General features: G+C 41.0%; 2 protein-coding genes across 3 annotated transcripts; both read right to left on the reverse strand.

Annotated features, from left to right (window-relative positions):
• Positions 1 to 1,327: 1,327 nt before the first annotated feature.
• On the reverse strand, positions 1,328 to 3,019 carry LOC131974458 (transmembrane protein 233). The gene is made up of 2 exons (XM_059336771.1): positions 2,861 to 3,019; positions 1,328 to 1,468 (listed from the first exon to the last, which is right to left on the reverse strand). The coding sequence occupies exons 1-2, from the start codon at positions 3,017 to 3,019 to the stop codon at positions 1,328 to 1,330; spliced, it is 300 nt and encodes a 99-aa protein (XP_059192754.1).
• A 1,823-nt stretch (positions 3,020 to 4,842) lies between these two features.
• Positions 4,843 to 25,315, reverse strand: msi1b (musashi RNA binding protein 1b). Of its 2 annotated transcripts, none has more exons than XM_059337557.1 (15): positions 25,067 to 25,315; positions 24,733 to 24,773; positions 24,142 to 24,223; positions 23,905 to 23,989; positions 17,807 to 17,848; positions 15,888 to 15,980; positions 12,855 to 12,903; positions 12,292 to 12,374; positions 12,098 to 12,215; positions 10,196 to 10,276; positions 8,784 to 8,840; positions 8,378 to 8,440; positions 8,038 to 8,192; positions 6,095 to 6,140; positions 4,843 to 6,006 (listed from the first exon to the last, which is right to left on the reverse strand). In XM_059337557.1, exons 1-14 carry the CDS (start codon positions 25,123 to 25,125, stop codon positions 6,099 to 6,101), a joined length of 1,050 nt encoding a protein of 349 aa, XP_059193540.1. In that variant the 5' UTR covers positions 25,126 to 25,315; the 3' UTR covers positions 4,843 to 6,006; positions 6,095 to 6,098. The 2 variants fall into 2 exon arrangements, with proteins under 2 accessions (XP_059193540.1, XP_059193539.1); XM_059337556.1 differs by having other exon boundaries at positions 4,843 to 6,011.
• Between the last annotated feature and the right edge of the window lie 68 nt (positions 25,316 to 25,383).

A 25,383-nucleotide genomic window follows, 5' to 3' on the forward strand; every position in this document is an offset into this window, starting at 1 on the left:
CGTCTCATCCAGCTCACTAGCAGGTGTTGATTAGTTGACATGGTGATGAGTGTCCGGGACAGATGGCTGCAGTCCGACCATACAACCATAAATTGATCATCAGTTTTTGGGCAAAAGTGTTCTGGTATAAAACATTTATGATAACCAGACAGAGAACCAGGAACTACTAACACATGTCAAAAACAAAGATAAAGGAGGATCAGACACTTTAAAGGCAGATAGTGCAGACCATACTGCTGGAGGCCCACACAGTTGTGTTTTTGCGCTGCTAAAATGAAAGATGTTTGAAGCTGCTTTCAAATCCAAATCGAATCATGGATTTAAAGAACTGCAGACACTTCCAGGGTCACGGGGGTGAGCAACCACGGCACCTTGATAAGATGATGATTAAACTTTGATTTTCTCTGTAATTAGTGTGCGGGATTACTAGGCATCTTGAAGATTATGTGCTCTTATTTTTAGCATTGTAACAGTGTTAATATTACATATCAGAGTACATGATCCCTCTGACTCATTAAAATAGCAACAGGTGCCAAATTGGGTTTGAACTGAGGCCAGTTGGACCAATACTATTGCGCAGTATTTTACCAGATTGTTGCTGTATCATACTATTGATTGCTTCTACTAGTATTGGATGTTACAGTATTGCATTTCTGTCCTAATATATTAATTGTGTCATTGTTTGACACTTTATAAATACATTTTGGTCAGCTCAAGAAATGAAATCTGCCATTCTGAAATAATTTCTATTTAATCTCAGGATGTATGAGCGTGTGTCATAAATTTCAAAATAAAACTCCTTTCCATTCAAAATGCATATACAGTTTGAATTTGTCTAGTAAACCATGTTTTTTTGCATGTAATTTTACTTTACTTTTTTATATCCACAACATGTTCAGTAAAGCAAAGCAATATTTCAACATGCCATGCAAGATTATATCACAATATATCAGCAATCCTTTATCAGTAAACACGGTAAACAATAAGATATAGTGGACAGTCCATTAAAGGCCTTTAGTTACAGTAAAGCCCAATATTGGATCTTATGCCTTTAACTTTGCAATTTGTAAAAAAGTGTTATTGTGATTTAGTTTACATGATAGCTGAAACAAAGATTTTAGAAGAAGTATTCAGCAGTACAGTTCCAGCTCTTGCAAAAAACCTGGATCCAAGCAGAGCTGCTTTGCATCCTGTGGAGCAGATCTCTCCATCATCTCCTCTACCTCCTCTTCCTCTCCAAGAAGTTACACCATGTGCTGCGAAGGAAAAAGATACTTGAAATCTCTCTATCCTTGCTTGAATGTTTTGCACCATGTATCTGCTGTGTTCATACCGTGGTAAAGTGCACGACGGTGTACGCAGTGACGATCACAAGGCCGATGACAAAAGAAACAATCCCTAAGTGGAGAGCTTTCCGACCCAGACGCTTGGAGCCATCATAGTCCTCTTCGTCATAGCTCTTTTGGGCCTGTAGAGTTAGTGAAATGTTCTTTGGATGGACATGTACTGTGAAGAAGTCCCACCCACCGTGTCAATAAGCCAAGAAGCCCCCCAATAGCATGTGTCTGAACATTTAGAGAGGAAATCATTCCCTTCTCTTTGCATCCAAAGTCCCCACCCTGCACCTGCCTTTCTTGTTATCTCTAATTCATATTTGTGTTGATGCCAATGTCCTTAGCAATGGCAACAGTGTGCCTTCATGCCTCATCTTGTTACTCACAGCTACAACGATGCAACAGCTGCTGTTGGCACGTTGACTCAACAAAACTCCGCCTCCCCTCAGATAGCTCAAAAACTGGAGACCAACATATATGTGCTGCTCTGATCTTACACTTAAACTACTGTGGCAAATTGTCAAATCTGTAGAAGGGGTTTCCTCTCATAGAAACACAGATGTATTTACCATATAAAACATTAAAGTCAGCTGTTATACATGGAACCATACATGGTTTGCCAATTGGTAGTTAATTGGAAGCAGGTGGAATATAACTAAGTACATTTACTCAAGTACAATTTTGAGGTATTTGCATTTTACTTAAGTATTTCCATTTGATGTAACTTTGCACTTCCACCCCACTACATTTTGAGGCAAATATTGTACTTTTTACATTTAGCTACCAGCTTTAGTTACTCTTCAGGTCGAGATCTAACATAAAAAACATGACACGTTTACAAATGTAACCTCAGTAAACAGTATATTAAGTAGTTAAAATGAGCCCTACCTTGAGAAAATGAGAATGCTGCTTACATAAATGCATCAATAATAATAATAATCCAATAACATATTTGGAATATATATAAAACAATCTGAGTGGGTCCATTCGGCATATTGAGTACTTTTGCTTTTAATACTTTAAGTACATTTTGATGCTGATACTTTTGCACTTTTACTTAAGTATGTTTTGTATGCAGGACTTTTACTTGTAGTGGAGTAATTTCACAGTGTGGTATTAATACTTTCAATGAAGTAAAGGATCTGAATCCTTTTTTCACCACTGACTGGAAGTATATTTCTGCTTTAAATCACAATAAGTGCAGCTATGAGTCCTTTGCAGCAATATATAACATGTTTGCTGCTTGATCCATAGATAGACAAGACATAAATGCCAATTAAGTGTTAATGTACTATATATTCAGGCCTGACATGTAGTAATACCATAGTATTACCATGTTTCCACCATTGGTCCCTGCTTTTCTAATCTATGTATATCAAATATGACGTGACACTTGTTGAGTGATTTTTATCTACTGCCTGCAGAAACGAAACCTCATAAAAACAAAGTACGTCATGCTGTAACCCTTCATAAAGACGAACCAAGAAAGTTCAGAAACTGAAGACTCTCAGGATTGTATGACTCACCAACAGAGAGAAAACCAGCGCCACAATATTGATGGGCCATGCAGGGCAAAAACAGGTGAACATGGTGAGACAGAGATAGTTCCTCAGAGGGGGAGTCTCCTGAGCCTCCCCGTATTTCAGGTGGTCAGCCCTCCCGTCCAGCGAGGACTGAGTGTCCATGACCGGCTGCCGTCCCCCCCGAGACAGTAAAAGCAGAGAGGCGAGGCACAGAGCTGAGACACTGGGAGAATGGAGGTGGAGGCGAGGGAGGGGAGGCAGTGGAGCAGTGATGATGGAAGAGAGAAATCAGCCAGCAGAGAGAGATGAGCTGGAATCACAGTAGACTGCACACTGCTGTTACTGAGGAATCAAATCAGATTATTTTATGATTTTCTAATTTATTAATATTTATTATTAGCTTTTGATTACTTACAAAGTGTACTGTAACTTTGTACATATTTATAGTAATTTATTTTAAATTTAGAGTAATTTAATACAAACTGTATATTAAGTACACGTGTCACAAATTTGTAGTATCTATATATCATAATTTAGTGCACATTCACAGTAATTTAGTACAATTTGTATTGATTTAGGACACATTCATAGTAATCTATTAAGAAATTATAGTAATTTGGTATAAGTGCCTATTCATTTATACAGATTTATAATTTGACACAATTAAAATATTTTTATAGAAAATGTATAGTACAAATTTGTATTAATTTAGTACAACTTTATAGTAAATTAGCAAATATTCATTTTTGTATTTTTATACAAAATTAACAGTAATTTAGTACATTTCTAATAATTTAGTACACATTCATAGAAGTACACATTTATAATTTGTCACAAATTAGTAATATTTTTATACTAAATGTACAGTATTTTAGTACAAATGTATACGCATTTTGTATATATTTATAATTTGTCACAAGTTATTAGTCATTAGAAAATGTATCATTAAAAGTTGTATTCATTTAGTACAACATTAAAGTAAATTAGTAAACACTCATAACAATTTAGTATATTTGTATATTAGTTTACTATTCATTTATCGTAATTTAGTGTATATTTATTTTGTACATACATTTTTTTATACAATTATACATAACCATAAAATCAGCAGTTGTTAAATGGAGTTACTTTATGTCGGTGTGTCTACTATATGTGACATGGAAATGTGTGAAAGCCTCTCACCTTACATGAATCTGAGACTATTTAAACCAAATTGTGAAGAAGGCCACACAGCACTATCTAATGCAAAAGAGTGATGCCAAAAATCCTAAACCTCGATAACTTTGTCAGATAGAAAAATTGCTTAACAAATGTGAAACGCATTCTTGTCTTTTTAGACAAATTTACATTTCTGTTCCTCATTAAAAGAAAAAAAAAATTGAATGCAAAAAAAGTCAAACAGGACGCATAAATGGAATGTTTTAAAATAATTTATTAGGAATTTTAAAAAGTTTTTTTTTTCCAAAGGAATAAACATGACAGGAAAAAGAAAATCAGAAAATGTTACAGTGTTGACAAGATTGTTATTTTTCAGTGAAAACAGCATCAAAGAATGAACTACCGTGGTAGCCCGCAGCAGTGTGAGCGAGTGTATCAAAATGTAAAACCTGGTACTGCGTAGATCGAGAGTGCTTTGTTCTTAAGCTAACATTCGAAGGAAAACACATTTATCGTGATCGGCCAGTGCAACGTCCTAATAGCTCTGAACATAATTGTTTTGGTCTAAAAAGAGCGGCCACAGTGTTACAGCCTGTGACCTCCAGTGGATATGCAGTGATGGATCGGGGGGGGAGGTGACAGGTAAACAAGAGTTAATAAGACCCCCCCTTTTCCTGTTGGAAAAGCCACCTTTCTAAAAGGTTCAACCATCCACACTTTGACATCAATGTTAATGTAATAATAAAAAAGTCAGATTAAAATTTCACATTTGCAACTGAGGTACCACCCCCCCCCCCCCCCCCCCCCCGCCCCAAAAACAAAAAGGAAAAAAAAGAAAAAAAAACCCAACACATTGTAACCCAATGTGTATAAAACCATGACGCGCTCACGCAAACATCAACACAACTTGCAGAGCGAATCAGTCACAACAGTGTTAACTGTGCATGACTGCTCATGCTTACTACTCCTTCATTTTCCTTCACAAACAATCATCACATATTGAAAATCACAGTTAAAACAACAATATGACAAAGTAAGAAAACAGCATGTTTTTTGTCCCTCTCCTGATAGAGGAGCATTTTCACACCCATTTATCCCCAAAAGTAAAGTGTTGTTCCAGCCTCTCTCCTCCTCTCCTCAGAGTGTTTCCACTCCGAGGCAACTTTAACACAATCAGACACATCCTTTAAAAAATGGAGAGGAATACAGTATGTGGCTGCTCTAATATTGACAGACATGTTCTTGACCTCCATGTGAAACTATGATACGCAACAGTCAAGCTTTCCAACACATACTGATTGATCTCCAAAAGCCTCCCACCTCCCGCACACAAACAATCGCTGAGCCCCCCCAGAAACCAGTCATATTTACAATATTTTACAAAATTGTACAGCTCATGTAGGCCTATTCTGTAACTGCGACTAATGCCCTTTGTCGTCTGACCATTATTAGTGTAACAATTCTTTGTTAAAAACCTACCAAGATATACACTTTGTGACACAATGTCAAGAAATAGTATTAATCACAAATGTTTTGTTAAAATTCAGTATGAACTAGTGACAAATATACAGTTTTCCAGTACAAATTACATCTCCTAACCTTCAAACAGGCTTCACCTGGAGATTTTTCTCCTCCTATCTCAGAGAGATCAGGTTCAGAGGTCAAATAACCCGAAAGAAAAAAAAAACACAGTCAAAACAGATAAAGAAACAATGCAGCCATCACAAAAAACAGCAAGGTGAAACATAACGACAGAAAAAAACACTAAAAATACAGCATCTGTATGTGTTGCTATTACATGAAGTGATAAACTTTTTCACTCTTTTTTTCTCAGGAGGTGGAGTTTAGCGAGGCGTCAGTAGGGTGGGCGGGGTTCAGGCTGACACCAGGGTGGAGGTTCAGCTGCCCAAGCCGGAGAGGTGGACTGGACAGAGACAGGCCAGATCAGCTCCAAATCAGCTTCAACTCCTTCCAGCTCTCAGTCTACAGCTCTGCACTTATATAATAAAAATCAACTGGTTACTCACAGCTAAGTCGCATCTTACAGTCTTACATGTTTAAAACAAGATGATGACTTACAGTCTCAGTGATATCCGTTAGTGAAGGCCGTGGCGATCAAAGGGCCCTGCAGAAGAAAGCAAACAAGTTTATCAAGTTTATTCTCAGAAACAATTAATCAGGTGGACATAAGTTTCGGTAGGTCTTTGTTGATATCATACTCATAACAAAAACGTTAATATTTTCTTCTGGGTGAGTTTTAATTTATAGTGGTGCAATTCAGCCTCTTGTGGTGGAAATGTGTATTACACACTTGTTGTAAACAGCGAATTATGATGAGAAATGGGGTCAGAAACTTGTCTCACACAGAACTGAGGAGCGAATTCACAAAGAATGGATTTGCCCCTTCATAAGGTCCTATTCACAGAAAATACTGCACTAATTATATCACAGTGCAAAAAACATCATAAAGTTTTGAAGATGAGCGCAATGTGGCAGAGTATGGTTGCACTACAGGTTAAAGTGTGGGTTGTGAGGGGTGAAGCCCTAAATAACTCCAAAGTGGACATGTATTTGGGCTGGCCTTATGCTGTTTTATTAATGGTTGAATTTAACTGCAAAGATAAGTGTGTCTTCAGAGATAAGAGAGAAGCAGTGAGCATTTACATCTCCATTGATTGTTTTAATTTCCAGAATTAGGCCACCCAATCGGTCAGGACCTAATATTATTTTATGTTCTGTCTTCTTCACCACATTCAAAAGATAACGCACATGTGAGTGCATCAGCTGTGAACATCACAAGAGCCAGAAATCTATGTATTTTCAAAAATGACATGTAGATGAGCTGAGAGAAGCGTCCTGTCACTGAATACCAAAGTAAACAAGTTTGAGTCTACCTTATATTCGTCCTGATAAATGTGCTTCATTTACCACCAGCTCTCTGAAGACGCTTATAATTTTGTTCTAACTGCGTGTGGCTATTAGTGCTGGTGTTTGTGAATTTGACTTTTTTTCATTGAAATACATTCAAATTGAACCGGAGCATCGAGATGCAGTTTGCTTGGCAGTGCAGTTAGGGGTGTAATTCAGCCATGGCGGTAGCCTGGGTATACCCAGACTGCCTTGCGCGCTCGAATTTAATTTCGAACTGCGGCGGAGTCTGGAAACTAGAGGGAGATCTTAGCCCTGTTTTAGGGATCCTATCACAGAGCGGGGAGGGACGGCAAGACGATGACGCGTACTACTCGGCACTTGGAAGCTTGTAGTTTTCCGGATCCAACATGCCTCCAGCAGACTCGAAACTCTCTTTAGCTGTAGATGGTATTTTAAATAGTTTAGAGCGAAAGTTGAAAGGCGAAAGGTCTCTCGGCGGCTCCGCTGAGATCACCGGCGTTATGGTAGCGGGGCTATTAGCGTCGCTAGCGGCTATTAGTGCCGTTAGCGGCTAATAGCCGCTAATAGCTAATAGCCGCTAACGGCTAAGAGCCCCGCTACCGCGGACAGCGGAGCCGCCGAGAGGCCCGCAGCAGCTTGATTATTGCCCATAAAATCAGTGGATGTGTGTGGCTGAATGACATGAGGGGGAATAAAGCGTGAAAATAAATAATCTTGCAGAAAGCGAGAACTGGAGAAGCAAAGCAGCAAGCAACACTCTCTCACAGACACACACACAACAAACATCCATTTCTGTTGCTCTACTACGTCATCTGGTATAACTGATCTGATTGGCTAAGAGCTACCTACAGACGCTTTTGATAGACATTCTAAGCGTCCAATAAACGGCTCTGGAGGATCGTAAACCACACCTCCTCTACGGAAAAATACATTGCTCGTTGCCAGACTAGCCCTCATTTGAGAATAGTCTGGTGTTAGCCAGGCTACCATGGCGGAGGATTTGGGAATAAGTTTGTTTTCGCCTTGTTTGCGCATTTTTTAACAGATGCAAAAGCTGCATAATCCTTATGTGAATTCTCCCCGTCAATGTTCCTAAAATGATAAAGTAATGAGTAGAGATGATGAGTTACCCCCAAGCCGTGGCTGAATCCAGTGCTGGGGGCGGGGCTTGCAGCACTGAGGTAACTGCTGACAGCTGACTCCTGACTGGCTGTTCCATAAAGGTCCGCCATCGGCCCCGGGCTGCTCGTACCTAAAAATCCAGCTGAGCGAGACGGGGTGGAGCCTGGAAGTCATATAAAAACATCAATTTTATTTACATGTGACCGATCATATGCATACCCACTTTTTTGAACCATCTATAAATGACTATCTACTATAGGTAATACACTGACTATGGATAACTACTGCACCCCATACGAACACACTTCTCTCTATCCTTTTAACTTCACACGTTAGCAATATCTTTACCTCTAACTACTGCCGCTGCTGCCGCTGCTGCTGCCATTGGTCCATATGCTGTCAGAGGAATGGCTAAAGAGACGGAAAGGCAAAGATCAAGGTTAAAGTTCTTGGTGTGCCAAAACATAACAATAACACAGATTTAAAGTCTCACTCCAGTGACCCCAGGAACTTTATGATCAAGGACATGCAAATAAAAAAACTTTCAGTGCTGATGATGATATGAAAAACAAAAGAAGGAATATTGATGAGGTCACTGCAGGGAGCCTTTAAAGTGAAACCATCCTCATTACTGTCAGCAATCCTGCCTTCAGATGGAGACCGAGGAGGACTGACAAACACAAACATGCAATCCAAAGAGTGTAGCAGACTGACAACATGCTGCTTGTAAAGTCCAGAGGAGGGACTGACTGACCTGTGAGCTCAGGGGGGTGGGGTGAAGTCAGAAGGGGAGTCCTCTCTAAGTGGAACTCTAAAACAGAAACATCAGAGTGCTGTTGAGACACACGCCACCACCGCCAGCAAGGACAAAACACACACACACACAGGCAGGGAAACACCTCCGAGGTGACGGCAGGAGGTATGGACAGCACATATTGGAATACACAAGGATTCAGGGATGCAAACAGGAATTAAAGGATGGATTTATAGTCAATAAAGTGATGTTAAAATCATTTTTAAAGTGCAAGAAATACAGCAAATGTAACAATTTTGTCATACAAACTAAATAATATCTTCAATGCAAGAGTGTGCTTTGATTTCAACGATTTGTAAAACATTTTTTGCACACATGTTCACACACATTCGTACACCTGCTAAGGAGATGCAATTCCACTCCCTGATATTTACAAGCAGTCATTTACACTCACAGTGTCCCATGTGCTTCTATGGAAACATGTTTGTATTTGTGACAGTGTGTCTGCTGTCAGGTCAACACACAACTGCACTGCATAAGTTTATTGATCCACAGAAACGAGCACTGACACCAAAATCATCTCCACAGCATGTTCACCTGCTGCACATATTAGTATATATTTAGCTGTGCTGCAGGTATAACTGTATATTTATGTGATGTTTGCTCAGATATTCAAGGTCTCTAGTGGATAAAGTCTAAGGCCGTTTCCTTCAGCCTCAGCTGTTCTTTGATTTTAGAGCTATTTAGGAAATGCTAGCATGCTAACATGCTAGACTATCATGGTGAACCTTGTAAATATTATTATATATTATTATGCATTTAAGCATTGTGACTGTCAGCCTGTTGGCATACGGATTGTGAGACTTTGATGTTTTAAAGGTTGACCCAGTAACACAAACAAACTTAGACGGATAAGGCAGCGTCTCTTTTGTTCTGCAAGATAAAATGGCTGAAAGGAGTGTGGTTCTGTTTTTGTCAAAAAACTGCAAACCATTAAGGCTGAGTTCTTGCCACAGTGGACCCAGGGTTGAATCTGACCCGAGGTCCCTTTGCTGCATGTCTTCCCCTCTGTCTCCCCCTTCCATTCTCTCTTTTTACTATTTAATTAAGCTAAAAAATCCAAATCCAACCAAAAAAATCTTGGGAAAAAAAGATAATTTAATTTTAACAGGCTTATCTTTCATTTCACTTCTATTTTCACCCCTAAATGTAATGTATGTTTAAGTGTGTATACACTATGAGAGATGAGGATTATTTTAGTGTCTGTGCTTTATGTCTCGCCCATCAACCATGCACCTACAACGATGAACACTTGCACCTGCTAACTAAATATGGCTGTATCTATTTCTCAGTGAATGTAACAAAAAAAATGAGTCAGAGTCTATTAGGAGCAGAAAGTGAGCTGTGATTACCAGGGAACTGGTAGGTATATCCAGGAGTGATGCCAGCATAGCTGCGACTGGTGTAGGTGGCTGTCTGGAAGCCTGGATAACCTGTGGAAACACAATCAGTGTAAACATGGATCACTGTAAACACAAAGACCATATGCACAAAGTGAGTAACAGGTTTGTGGATGTGCTGCCCCCCAACAGTGAGGCCTGGTACAGTCTGTGATACTCTACACCTGTGGTCTGGATTTCTTCACAAAGACAGCTTACTGTCTTTGTCTTGTCTTTCACTCTCAGCAGTGCACATTACACACAGATTCTCTTTGTCTACAGCACCTGGAGAGCTGGCCTCAGAACAACATTTATAGGAATAACAACAATGTTGTCTTTAACAAGCACCACAAGAAGATAGCACTGCTAAATGCATTTTTTGTGGCATATCCACTAATCTGTACTGTCTAATCATCAAAGCAATGAAACATTGAAGAGGGATGCAGTTCTAAGACTCAACAGTAGGTGGTAGTATTGGTGTGCCAAGTTAAGTTTCATATGCACAGGTCCCGACTACTGTGAGTACAATAAAGACCTGTTAATGAGTGGGCCCTACTGTAGAGGATAATGTTCGCAGCAATGGGGATGGCTGATTTTTTTAAAGGGCCATTCCAATGAATTCCAATCTAATTTTACATCTGAGGTTCAGTTTACTTGTCATAAGGAGTAATAGTCAGTTTGATATAAAAAACAGTTGTAAATGCGGAGGGAGATTTCCAAAATAATAAGAAAAAAACCCTGAAGATGTCAAAAAGATCATAGAAAGCCTGGAATTTGGATGGGGTCGCATTGTGGGAAATGTAGGAACCAGCCTGTCACTTGTGAGTCCCAAAACTTTGTGGAAGTCCAAAACTAAATTAATAGAATACTCAGAACAAACTTTTCAGAACACTTTGAACACTTATGAAACAATAATGTTATGTTAGTATATAGTATATGTATATGTATAGCTGGAGGGATAAAAAGCCACTGGGGATAACACATTAGTTTACAACTCAAGTAATCGGTTATTTAGTTTTAAAAAAGCAATCTGATGCTGTTAAAATGTTACTGTATTCCTTTTGTGGTCGCAAAAAAAGGTAATCCCCAATTCCATCACACAGTTTCTGTTTCCTTCCGCCTCCTCGGATGATAACATTAGCTGAGTACTAGTGGAAGGTGTAGCTAGGCTAATGAGATAGCAGAGAGGACAGCCTTTACGTCAAGAAAGTAATTAACTGAGCGTTGATCCAGTTAACTTGTTACACTTTAAAACATGATGCACTGTAAGCTAAACAAGTCTGTTTTTTATTTTTGTTTATTGTATTGCTTTATTTAATATGCCTCTGCCCAGTTTGCTGTCGGATCAGATAAAAGGCTGCACTGAGGTTTGTATTCACTTTAAGTAAGTTTTACTTTATGTACCAAAATAGTTCAAGTTCTTTTAAATTGCAGGAAAATTGAAAAAAAAAATTATAATCATGAACTTGTTAGGGTTTATGCATAAGCCCTGTTACCCTCTTCATATATGTAATCAAACATGATTGAGCTTGGAATGGGACATTGCATCCTTCATGCTGTTATTAGCCTGGAGAGTTACATATTATGGGCTGCAGGCGAGACTATGCAATAAAAAACCCTGCATATAACTAATATCTAACAGCTATAAGCAACTATAACAGCTGTAAACAGTTTCTACAAAACAGTTTTTATGCCACTTCTGAAGATGATGGAGGATGTATGGTAGAGAGTTGAGGCCTGCGTCGTGCAGCTCAGTAAAGTGGTCATCCCTCTCCCCATGAGGCCCCATGTGACCTTTAAGTCAGTGCTGGAATACTTATTGTCATGCTCATGTATGCAGCCACATCCTTCCTGTCCTGATCAATACTATCTTACCTAGCATACCAATGCCCAGCATGAAGGCGTCCATTCCATAGGGCATCACACGAGAGCGCCCCCTGGCTGAGCCCGTGGGGGACATCACCTCCTTGGGCTGAGCTTTCTTACACTCCACCTGTTTCCAGACAAAAAGTCACATCAGTACTTCTACTTTCTGGTGATATTTGTTCCTCGCAAATCACGCTGCTCACCATTTTGTTGTTGATCTCGTGGAAGTGGATCTCGCACACTTTCTCCACCACGTCCTCATTCTCAAACGTCACGAAGCCGAACCCTGGAGAGGACAAAGCGAGTTCATGGGTAAGAATATTTCACACAGTATGGTGGATTTAGACAGTAGGCCTTTCTGTGCAGCAGTGCAGCTAATAGTCTCCAGTAATCAGCGCTGTAATAGCCGCTTAACACATTTGCCCCCCTTCCCTCTCTTTCAATACTGCTATCCTGCACTCATCCTTTTTTCCCTCCCTTCCTGGCCAGAAGGCCCGGGCAAAGCTGGTAGGCTGTCATAATCGATCAGTCCCAGGGTGGGGAGGAGGTGCTTAAGGAGGCTTTATCCTGATCCAGATTAACGGACTGGCTAATTAGACTAGCCCCGTTCGTCTCCTCCAGCTCAGCCCACAGGAAGGAGGCCCGTGGGGGGGCAGAGGGGGATCAATAGATACCCTGGAAGGACTGGAGGAAGAGTAGTAAATCGACGAAGAGAAGGAGAGATGTAGGGACTGAACGGACAGGAAGTTGGTTTACTCCGTCTCACCTCTGTGTCTGTTGGTGGTCTTGTCGAACATGAGCATGGCATCGTCGACCTAGGGGGGAGACAAACAAGACAGTTTTTTTAGGCGGCGTTCTCTCTCTCTTGCCACGCGGCATATTGCCTGACCTCAGCCCTTCTCAAGTTCTGCAGGGAGGCTCAGCAACAGATGGACAGAAAGGAGGGGGGAGAGGGAGGCAGGGGGAGGAGTGGAGAGGAGCGACAGGTTACGAAGACGAGGCCTGGGGGGGCAAAGACGGGAAAATATGAAGAAATACAGTACAACAAGCCCTGCCACTGTGTATGACTATCAGACATAATGGGTGGCATGAAAAGTTGTATTTGCTGCTAAACTGTCCCGGTCACAATCCTTCTCACAGAGAGGCCATAATCAACCGCCTTTCCCCCCTCCAAAGTTTGACATTCCCATGGCAACTGTACAAAAAGTCCATATAAAAAGAGCTCGGGCCAACATCAAATATGCTTTGTGAATAGTGGGAGAGTGCCAGTGAGACAAAGAGGGCTGCAAAGAGAGAAACTAAAAAAAAAAAAGAGCCAGTCACAAGCAAGAAAGGTGAATCCTGTGGGCAGGTGGAGACTCGATGAGAGGGGAGAGCTGATAGCGAGAGGAATAGCGACAGGTGGAGATATGGTGAAAGAGAGCACTGAGTCCTGTAAGAGAGGGAAAGAAGAAGGAAAAAAGGATTGGGTCAAAGTGGAAAGGGAGGAGAAAGAAGAGACAAAAGGAGAGGGAGAACAAAGAGGCCCGGAGGCTTTGTTTGTTGGCACAGTCAGCCATAATTCCTCCTCCTCTTCTCCCTTTGACCTCTCCCTCCGGCCCGGCCTCCCTTTATAGAGCAAAGACACAGGTGTCTATTCTACACACACACACACACACACACACACACACACAAAGTGAGCTTCTTATGTCAAAGTTGACCTACTCTTCTGCTGTTTTTCTCACTCTCTCTTGTAAAAAGCTGACATGTTCATGCCCCAGTCTGCTCACAGAGGTCCAAATAAACATTTGGTAAATTAATCTGTGCCCTATAATAAGTTTCCTGGATATAGTCCACTGAATCATTTGTCATAGTCACATACTCACAGTGTGAGTGTGTGCTAGTGTGTGTGTGTATGTGGACCCCCAAGGGCAGTTTGCCTGCAGAAAGGTCAAAGGTGAGTGAGGAGTGTCAGTGTGAAAGGGGACCTGTTACTCTGATGCCTCTCGAGTCACTGCTTCCTTCCAGCCTGACATTTCCTCCACGCCTGCAACATGTTCAACCCTCTATCTCTGGTAAAGCACTCTATATTTCTGACGTTTAGTGGAGACTTTTATCAAAGAGGCCTGGCAGTAGAAACTGCACATTTTTAAATGATCAATTGTGTGGAGAGAAGACTGCATTTGACTAAAAATAAAACTTAAGGGAAACAAACAGGATCCCAGAAAATCCAAAAACAGAATCGCCCCAATCAAAACATCACAACATCACACACATCATTGCTTGATATTTCAAACACCAGGCATTTTTAATGGCGTACCACCGGACAATATTCCCTCTTATCCTTTTTTTTCCACCTCTCATCTTCCCTGTTATCCCCTGCCCATCCCTCTCCGCGCTCCTTTGTCCTCACCAGGACGGGACACAAAAGGTCCAGTGAGGCAGTCTAATCAGGAACTTCCATGGATGGCTGGAGCCTACATTTCACCGTCCATCCCTCGATATCTCTCTCGGCAAAATTCATCTAGACGTTATGATTGAGAAGGGAGCACGGGGAAACTCGAGGCCAAACCTTTGGCACTGAAAAATAAAGTGCCGTGGAAAACGCGGCGGCTAAAATGGAGTCTTCACATGTGTGACTTTGACAAGTTTCAAGGGCTCGGGGTGCAGATTGTCCACTTGCGATTTGATTAAAAACTTTTCATGATTTTTTTGTTTGTTTGTTTGTTTGTTTTGTGGACTTTATTTTGCCCAACCAAACCTCACAGAAAATCACATATTAAGGATGTTCGGTTTCACACTAGAAGACACATTTAGGAGTGTGAAACTTCCAGTATGTAGATAACTTCTGGACAAACTAAAATATTTGTCTAGCTTTGTACTGAAGCATAATAGCCCCCGTAAACCCCCCTCAAACCCCATCTTTGCCCCAGTTCCCTCTCTTACACCTCCGCAAACCTCTCTCAATCAGACCCTCCCTCCCTTGTCGGTGCCTTTGTCAGCCCATCATCTATGCTCTGCCTCATGTCTGTCACAGTGCTCAGAATATAAGAACAAAACTTTATATAGAAACTAAAAGAAAACACAAACAAATAAAAAATGAATGGTGTGTGATAAGTTGTTTTTTTTCAGCGTTATATATATTATGGCTAAACTCCTGAGTTGACCCCCACCCAACACTCATGCTAACACCCCCAAACACCACCTCATCCCTCCTCCTTCAGAACAAAACCCCCTTACCCACAGAATTACTTGGGGACAATGGGCAAGCCAGGTCACCACGGTAACGGGCCAGGAGGGGGTTGTGGGTAGGAGCAGCTGTTACATCAGATTAATTCAGATTCTGATAATCCCTCCTCCTTCCTCACCATCGCCACACACTCACTACAAAACTTTTCTCCCCCCTCTCTCTCTCCCTGCTCCCTCTTCAAGTCCCCCTAACTTCGCCTGCTGCTCCCGGAGCCTCTCAGCCTCGTTATTTTTCCCTTCCTACCCTCTCCAAGCGTTTTTCTCTCCCTCCTTTCTCGCCCTCCTCCTCCTCCTCCTTCTCCTCGCAGTAACCCCTTCACTTCAAGGCGGTCGCTTGATTTAAAGTGGAGGGTTTCTCTGAGAATTAGTGGTGAATCAGAGTCGGCTGGGCTACTACGTGTTCCTAAGCTGTTGATTTGATTCTGCACTAAAAGCAACGAGACAAACTTATGTGAATTCATTATAACTGACAAAATGATCCTCGTATTCATTCAGATCAAGATCGCTGATGTTCTGTCTCACATTTTCACCACATCCCAACAACTTTAACGCTCTCTTAAACATCACTCACCTTCCCGAACTGGTCGAAGTACTGTTTCACATCCTCAATGGTTGTGTTCACTGACAGGCCTCCCACAAAGATCTTCTTGGTTCGAGTCACTAACTGTAAGTGGAGAAAAGGAACTGATGAACACTTCTTTTTCTACTGACTGTTATCATCTTATCATCCTAAAGGATTACAATAATTTCACACAATTGTAGGTAACTCTTCCACTTTAATACTTTGAAATAAACCGTCTTTTTTTATGAGTGTCAAATGTAGCCAAATGTACATTACTCAGTAACATATTTTACTGTTGCTGTAATTGTTACTACACTGAATAAACACGTACAATAGGCCCTATCCTCTCGTTAAAAGTTCATTTAGATAAGAAACTGCAGAAGACGTTCTTTGCAAATTGCAAAAGGAAAACAATAAAACTGTGGGCATATTGTATTTATAATTTTCTGATTATCAACAAGAATGAAAATGTAATTACACACATTTTTGAACATTAGTGAAGATCGAGTCATCAGGTCAATAGGTGTATTCACAAAGAGAAAAATAATTGTATTTCCCTAAATAAACTGGTATTGATGATAACTGCGGTATTCAAAAGATGAAATACTGCGATCATGTTAATAATACACTTGTGTTAATATTGTGTGAAGTTACAGTTATGGTCACTCTTTGTGCCTCCCTAAACTCATATTTTAAGTGTAATTAATTTGCCAAAAAAGGCACAAAACTAAATAAACACAGTTTAAAATTCATATGAGCGTGAGCGTTTTTAGTTTTGAATGTTTATGGAAATTGCTATTACATTGCTATTGTGAATTATTTTGGCCACAATAATCGTGGAGGGAAAATCTAATATTGTGACAGCCCTACTCTCAATAAATAATCACTGAGTCATTTATTGTTTAGAGGAATTAAATAGAAAGTGTTTGCTTGCAGCGTGGTTAATATTCATTTATCTGTGAGGCGTATGTGTGTGTTTGAGGGGGAGGCTTGAAGAGAATCACGTTAAAACCACTGTCACTTTGCCCCTGAAGCCCCGACAGACTGACAAAACATGTTAATTCATTTTTTTTCTTAATGTTACCTAATCTGTTTTGTGTTTAATGTTTGCTGACACACAATCTAGCACTATTTCCTGTATTGAACACAAAACAAATCCTGGCTGGAACAAACACTCGCTCAGTCTCACATAGAGAAAGACGAGCAGCATCTAACTGCACAACATTATATATATATATTATATATATATATATGATGTAAATAATCTAGGTGCAATTTATCTTGTTGTTAACTTGCTGTGAGTGGATGCAATTTTCTTAGAAGTAAGTGAGGAATCAGATACGAGGCACCATGTTGGACGTCATACTAACACTACACAATATACAATTTAACACAGTGTTTGGTTAGTAAGCATACAAGAAATACAAGATAAAGCGCTTAATTTAATTTAACACTACATTTATTTGTTTCCTGCAAGCCTGACCTATTTTTATATTTTTTAAGCTATGATTCATTTTCATTTCCATCATGTATTGCATCATGGGATGATACTGTCCATGAACCTTAGATTCAGAAATGTCAATGATTCATGTTGTTCTTTGTGTAGATAAATTTATAATTGCATACTAGTGAACACTTTGCTCATGCTTTCTACTTCTCAGCGTGTTATGTTAATGGAAGAGACAAACCGGCTGAGATCAGGACACAGCGTACCTGAAACACAATACGGTCATTTCTGTAGGTTCAACAATAAACACTGTCTCTAAAGTTGTGAATGTTTTTGTTAGCGCACAATCACGTAACGGCTGAGTGATGTCAGCGCTGCTCATGTTCATCAGATTACAAGGCATTAGCCCGGATAAGACGTACACACACACACTAACCTGCTGCAAACAATTCAACCAACACAAGAAGACGCTTTGACTCACCTTGGGCTGAGCTCTGCGAGGGAATGCAACCTTTGGATCAATCTGCAGGGGAGAATAGAGAAAAGGAGAGGACTGGTTAGTGTTGTGCTGTGATATAGATGAACCAGCAACCTGTTGCAATCACACCCTCATCTCCCATTCTTTAACCACTCATCAGAGACGGTGTAATGTATCCGTGTTATCCTGCACCCTGTACTCACCGATCCTAAATCAAAGCAATGATGTCAAAATCATGTTAGCTTCCTCCAGAGGGAAAATCTGGAAGAAGTTGGCATCAAATGCACATTTTCTTCTCAAATCAATACACACTGGTGATTATTTCTCATAATAAACTGTTTCAAACAGTAGACCAGGTTAGGACTTTGTGTATGAACGCGCTGCAGTCATTAGGTGGTCATTTGTGTGCATGTGTGTAGTAGTTGATGACATAAAGGGGAATACATTTAACATCCAGTAGGTGATAATAAATCAAAGAGTTATTGGCTAACAGAAAATACAATAAACCAGAAATTAAATCATAGTCAAATAAAATGATAGTTTGGTTTTATTTAAAAGAATGGAACAACCCTCTCCAGAAACAATCTGTAGGTTTCCATCCAAATTAATTAAAAACTTTAACCAAATTAAACCGAGAAATCTGCGATTTTGCAATGAATGCTTGTTTCCATCTATTAGCTTTATGCGATTATTAGGAGTCGGTTCATTGAGATAAGCAGTGTGAGGCCAGTTCTCCAAAGGAAAACAATTATAGCATTGTAGAAGAAAAGGACGCAGTAATTGACTTTTTATCCAGTTTTAAGCCACATTCATAGAGCTTGGTGGTTTTAACTATATTAGTTCTTTGGGAAACAAGCTGAGCAAGCATAAGTCAACTCTACCTCTGTGCCTACAGTATCGGAGAAACACAGATTTTAATGTGAAACTGCTTTATTCAGTGTTTTTATTGATTTAAATCACTGGGTCTATTTGTTTTGGAGAGGAGTAGAAAATTACATACTGCACATTTAATCTGCCGCTATTTTTTCACCTCTTACATGCTTCATCATCAATTATCCGCTAAATTTGTTTCCATTGCACCAATTTTTCCACCTCGGGCCAAGTGTAAAAACTTTTTTGCTATATTTTCTTTTTTTCAAAATTTTCTGCGCTTTTACGTGCAAATTAAAAATGTTGATAGAAACAGGTGGATAGAAACACACCTAATGTCTTGATTCTTTTCCGAAACAATGGTTGATTTTGATCAAAAACCAGGGCAAGGAAAACCAAAACTTTCTGAGGTGTAAATGAGAAAATGTTATTTTCATACTTTGGGTGAAACAAAATATCCACTATTCATTAGTTGCTGTACATCTGTTTTGGATGTTTACTGTGAAATATTATTTCACATATTTATAATAGGATAAAAACAAGGATACAACCTTCAGTGTGTGTTTGTGCCTCTATGTTTGTGTTTTTTGTACGTATGCTTGCTTGTGTTTATAGTCTAGTTCGTGAATGATGTAAGAGTTGCACGCGATCGTACATATATAAGTGGTGTGTGTGTGCAGCTGTGCTCAGGTGGAATGCCTGGGAATGTCCAGTGAACCCCCTGCCTCTCTCGTCACAACCATGTGACATGTGATCTCCTGGAATCTCACACGGGCACTACAATCACAAACACACCTCACCTCGGCGAGGAGAGGAGAGGAGAGGAGAGGAGAGGAGAGGAGAGGAGAGGAGAGGAGAGGAGAGGAGAGGAGAGCCAGACGTGGACAGAGGAGAGGGAGCTGTCAATCAAACCACACAGACGGCAAGAGCTGCCCAACTTTGTTTGTTTGTGTTTGTTTGTTTGTGCCTCCCTCTGCTTTTGAAGTGATGACAACAACAGGAACCAATCATCCTCCTGCTTTTAGGTGATCCGGATCGTCCTGTGCCCTGCAGCTCCTTACATTTACACCAAGGAAAAAGCACCAACTTAACCTTTTTTTCATATTAACCTTAACACTACAACTATGAAAACAAACAATAGCAATCTGACACATAATGTGGTCGAGCCCACTGAATGTCAACAAAGATTGGAGAGAGAACAACACCATGCCATGAGGATGCAATCATAGACAGGCTGTAAAATTGGAATTTGAGACGTCTATATTAGTCTATGCTGGTCTAATAGAGCTAGAGAACAACTAGACTACTCCACACTGTACTGCTGTTACACTAACAGATGGTGAGACAGTACAGCGCTAAGATTAGTCCGCAACCATGAGAGGGTAGAGTTGAACTACAGTAGAGAGCTAGAGCCTCTATGGTAAACCACATGCGTTTACCAGAGTAAGGGTAACAGTGTTGTTTCTACTTGAATAAAAGTTCACCGCAAGTTTTATTTTCTTTTTATTTCTTTTCTAGAGAGCAGAGTGAGAAGACTATAGGCTAAGACTGGAGGATCAGATGCAGAGTCTACTGTTTAGTTTCTATGGTGGCTAGACTACTCTGATAGTCACCTCCGGTCACCAACCCTCCTGATGTCCAACACTCCTGTGCACATTCAAAAACAAACAGACACACACAAACAAACAAAATCAAACACATGGCAGCACACAGCACATCCGTGGGGAGGAAATTGTGGACATTAAACAGATAAAGTGGCTGCATTAATGAAATTGGTTTGTTTTGTGGAGGAAAAAAAATGTTGATCATTGCAAAGTCAAGAGATGTCCGCTCGAAAAATGTTTTTGGATTATTGTCACTTTACCAGGTTGTTTGAGCTTCATTGTGCTGAAATTGATTAAAAGGGTGTTTTTACAGTCATCTGATGAGATGGGATGCCTCTTTGTACTTACCGAAAAATCTGAGTTTAAAGGGATAGTGTGGGATTTTTTGAAATGGGGTTATATGAGGTACTTATAAGTAGAATGTGTATTTCCTACAGTAATTGGCGGTCAGCACGCCCCCAGTTTGGAGAAACAGGCAGGAGTACAGGCAAGAAGCTAAGCAATGTACTGCTGTGGATGGGGGCAGCAGCTAAACATATGTTAGACGCCCAAATAAGGCCCACCTAAAAATATAAATATCAGTTGATAAGTGTAAGCTATATTTACAGTATTTTCACTACTTTACTAAGTTTATGTGGGTGAAACAGAAGCTGTTACATATGCTCTCTTCAAAGCCACCAGACTCCTTTGACAAAAACAGTAATTCTGGCTCACAGAACACAGGAGCTGTTGGTCTAACGATGCCTTGATAGTTTAGTTTCTTGTGTTATTTTGTGTCTCTGAGGATTCCAAACCAACTCTTTAAAAGTAACGGATCAAGGCAGCAGTAGACCAGTAACTCCTGTGGTCTGTGAGGTAAAATTACTGTTTTTTTACGTAGGATTCTGGTAGCTTTGAAGAGAGCATAGGTGGATAAAATGAAACTGTTAATTTTTTCATCCACAGCAGTACATTTACTAGCTTCCAATACAACCCAGCTTAGACATATCCAAACTATCCTTTAAAGATTATTACTTAGAGGCAAAATTTGTGACATCACAACTACTCTGTGGCCCTGTACACAAGTGTGATGTGGAAACTCAGAACCTCCAGTGCACACACACACACTGAGAATAGACTTTTGTTTGTGAAGTAAGAGATGTCTTGAGTCCAGTAATTAATATTTTGGAGAAGTTTTAATGAGGTAATTTTACTTTTGTGCGGAGGGGGAAAAAAGGCAAACACAAATCATTATTCCAAGCAGAGTGTTTTTATATGTCATAAAATCTGTCTGGAGGGCGTCTTTAACTTTCCTCTATATAAAGACATGTGAAGTCACTTTAAGGTGTCAGAGGCCTAACCTCTGTGCACTCACAGCGAGGTAACAGGGAAGAAGCTGAACGTAATTCCAAGAGAGGTTTATGAAATCAGGGCAATCCCCTTTAACCAACTACATCCCAGCTATGCAACAGTTGGTCGAGTGCGCTGCCCGTCACAGTCTGAGCTGCGAACACACTTAACGCAACATGCCGATTGGGCAGCACTCAACATCTCTGAAGAACTCAAGCTTGTTGACTTCAATCCTATTAGTTAGGAGAGCTATACTAATCACAGATGGGGTTATCCTGCCTTCCCCCCTCATCTTCTTTCTTTCCACTCAGGTCAGCATGGAAATGGTTAACGGGGGCCACAAATGTGCCTGATGCAGCTCTGCAAAGAGCTTTGTTTTAAACCTCTCCGCTGTGCACCTTGGAGTTGCAATTGAATGGAAACTTTGTCCCGCAAAGGTACAGTTTGCATCGGCCGTCACTAACTTTACAGATAGCAGGAAGCTGGGAGGGCACCCAGAGGGGCAACTAACAGAGCAGCAGTTACATAAATCACAGTAAAGCCTGCCTTCCAATACTGGTCAAAACCGGGCCGCATCTGTCCTTCAACACAATAAGTACCAATAAATTCCTCTGCAGCACTGTATTTGCTCTTTAGCCTCTGGGCTGTGCAAAGCTCCGTTAATTCCAGTGCCGGAGCGTTTCAGTCGGTCACAGCATGGCACATTCTTTCTGTTGCCACTGGAGAACTTTTCTCTTCCCTCTCTAACAGGATAACCTGTTAGCATGAGAGAGAGAGAGAAAGAGAGAGGGGGGGGGGGGGGGGGAGAGGGGGGCAGGGTGAGCAGTCTAAAAAGGCCTACTCTACTCACCATCCAACCCCTGTGGCTGATCACTGAGCCCTCTCCAGGCCAAACACACTCTCTGAGGCTGCCACAGCCCCCACCAAACGCCACCGACACACCCAACTGCCAGCCACAGGAGGCCCTGCTGCGGCCCACGAGGCTGTGCGCCGTTAACACACGCACAAGTTAAGAGGAGAAACTCAGATTTCAAAAGAGAAAATTGTCATGTCTGGAGTCTGCCATAAATACACTTAATAAGTCGCTTCTCAGAATGAAGTATCCAAGAATATCCAAGAATTTATTTTAAATGATGTGCATTGTTATCCTCCTTTTTTTTCTTTTGTGACAGAGCCATTCTTCAACTGTGAAGGGGGGGTCACTATGGAAACAAACCCCATGGCGAGTTAGTGGCGTCCAACCATGATGCTGCTACTTGTCATGGTTGTTGTGCCTGCAAGTGACACTACAGCCATATAGGGCACTGAGGAGGAGGAGACCAGGGAAATACTTAAAACTTCCATTCCGACTACTTCTGGATTCATAATAAAAAATATAGAATTTCCTTGTAACTTTCTAAAGCAATCAAGCTGTTTTTCTCCCCCCTCCTTCCATTTCCGTTCTCCAGCACCTCCACTTATCCTCCAAAGATTTGAGAAGGTGCATCGGTCAGAGCACAAAAGGGGAAGGAAGAAATAGCCTCCCCTCATTTCAATACAGTGACTAACCAGCAGCCATCACCACTCCCACAGTGGAGAGGTGGGGGCAGTGGTCCCTATGGCTACCAACGGGCCACATTGTTCCCAGACCGGCCCACATTCATTACTGACAAAAAGACACACACACACACACACACACACACACACACACACACACACACACACACACACACACACACACTGCAACACAGGCGATTAATGCATTTTAAGTTACAATTCACATAAGTGAACGGCCCTGGATTTATCATGGCTACATTCACGGTTTTATTCTTCCTGAGATCAACAGGAAGCAGCGAGGAGTTTGTTTGTTGCTGCTTTCACACCTTGATGGTTTCAGGTTGCATTTGCTTGTTCCATTGAAAAACTTTTTGGGGAGTCAATGCTCCCCCTTGGGACAGAAAAAAGCAGAAGGAAAGTTTCGGTTCATTCTAAATCAAAGATTGGCAGCGAGAGCAGCTCTGTCCGGTTCCCCCTTGCTTCTATGGAAATTGACACTGAGTAACATTTTATTCCCTGTTTGGCTGAAGAGAGAGCACACTCTCTCATGTGTCTGACTGCTGACATGTAAAAGTACTCTCATCTGAAGTGTGGCAGCGGACACAGACGCAGTTTTAGAAAAACATCAGCATAGTGGAACCTTAGTAAATATACTAAAATGTAGCAATGATACACCTCTCTAGCGGATTATTGGAAAATCCACTAATCAAACACTGAGCGATGGGATTAGTGGGTGGTGGGAAGTAAATACAGAGGACTCACTGTTTTTGAGTCCAACTCGTGCCTGGTTTGGGCCAAAACTTTATCCACGCCGGCCTGATCAACAAAGGTGACAAATCCAAACCCTCTGCAGACATTAGGGAGAGAGGGGGAGAAGAAGGTATTAATGACACAGAAACTGATGTTGACATGTAATGATACGTTATGAGCAGGGAGGAATCACGGAGGTCAGATAAACTTTCAGCTTCGGCGGAGAAGCCGGCCTCACAGCTCCCTCACCTCGAGCGCTTAGTAACCGGATCTCGCATCACCATACACTCCTTCACCTCGCCGTACTTGCAGAAGTACTCCTTCAAACCCTCTGGGAAACAAGCAAACAAGGTGGAGAGAAGACATTGATGAATCAAACGGTTAACAAGAAATGACAACTTTTTAATACAAAAGTAGCAAAGCGGTTTGGCTGCAGAGTACAACTTTTTCACACTGCTGAGATTTCCCTCACCAAACTTCATGCATTTTTTAAAAGATAAACTGACTCGTGATCAGTACTCAAAAAAACTTTAAAGTGAATAACAATTCAAAAAAAAAATTCTTGTCTTATTACACACTCCGTAATCAAATTTCATGCTTTTTAATTCGCTTTTAAGAATCACTCATTCAGCCTATGATAGTTCTGAATGGGTGCATTCATTCTGGAGCAGGATTCATACTCAAAACTAAAAAAAAATTAAACAAATAAACAAATGCAATATAAACAAATAGAAACATTAAGAAATATGTTTTTTTCCAAAATAGTTTCTATTAGTTCCATTTGATTCATGTCAGGATTTTTAAACACATAGTGGCATTTAGTGGTGGAAAAAGATTTACCTTGTGTTGTTTGCCAGCTGAGTCCACCTATGAACATTTTGCTGTGGAAAAAAAGAGAAAATATAATTTATAATTTACAAATTCATCAAGGGACGATTCAGTTAGTTTAATACTTATGGGCCTACACAGTAAGAGGTTTTGAAAGTGTAACCCTAGAGGTGAAGACAGAATTTGAGAGTGTCTCATCTTTGATTTTACATGAAGGCTCTCTGTGTGGAGGTGTGTGAGTCTGGCTGCGCACCAGAGTCCCTTCGCAGAATAGCCGGTTTGTGTGTGAGCTCTAAGAGCAGAGGTAGGAAAAAGAGTTTTTTTTTAAAGTTAGTTTTCTCGTTACCAGGGGTCGTGGGGGGAGTCCGTGGTGGACAGGCTGCTCTGGCTCCCTTCCGTCTCCATTCCGTGTGTGTCCTCGCTGTGTGTTGTGAGTGAGTGCTGCGTGTATCCGAGCCGAGCCGTGCGGGAGAACAGACGGAGAGTGAGTGAGAGGAGCTGGGCGGGTTTGGCCCGGGGTGACAGAGAGGGGAGCGGGCCAGATGCAGGCTGGGACAGACTCCACCTCCTCCTCCAGTCACTCAGTCCCGCTGCTCTCTCTCTCTCTCTCTCTCTCTCTCTCTCTCTCTCATCCCACCATCAAGGCACGCGGCTCCGGCACCA

This window comes from Centropristis striata, chromosome 7, assembly GCF_030273125.1.
Source record: "Centropristis striata isolate RG_2023a ecotype Rhode Island chromosome 7, C.striata_1.0, whole genome shotgun sequence".
Lineage (NCBI taxonomy): Eukaryota > Metazoa > Chordata > Actinopteri > Perciformes > Serranidae > Centropristis > Centropristis striata.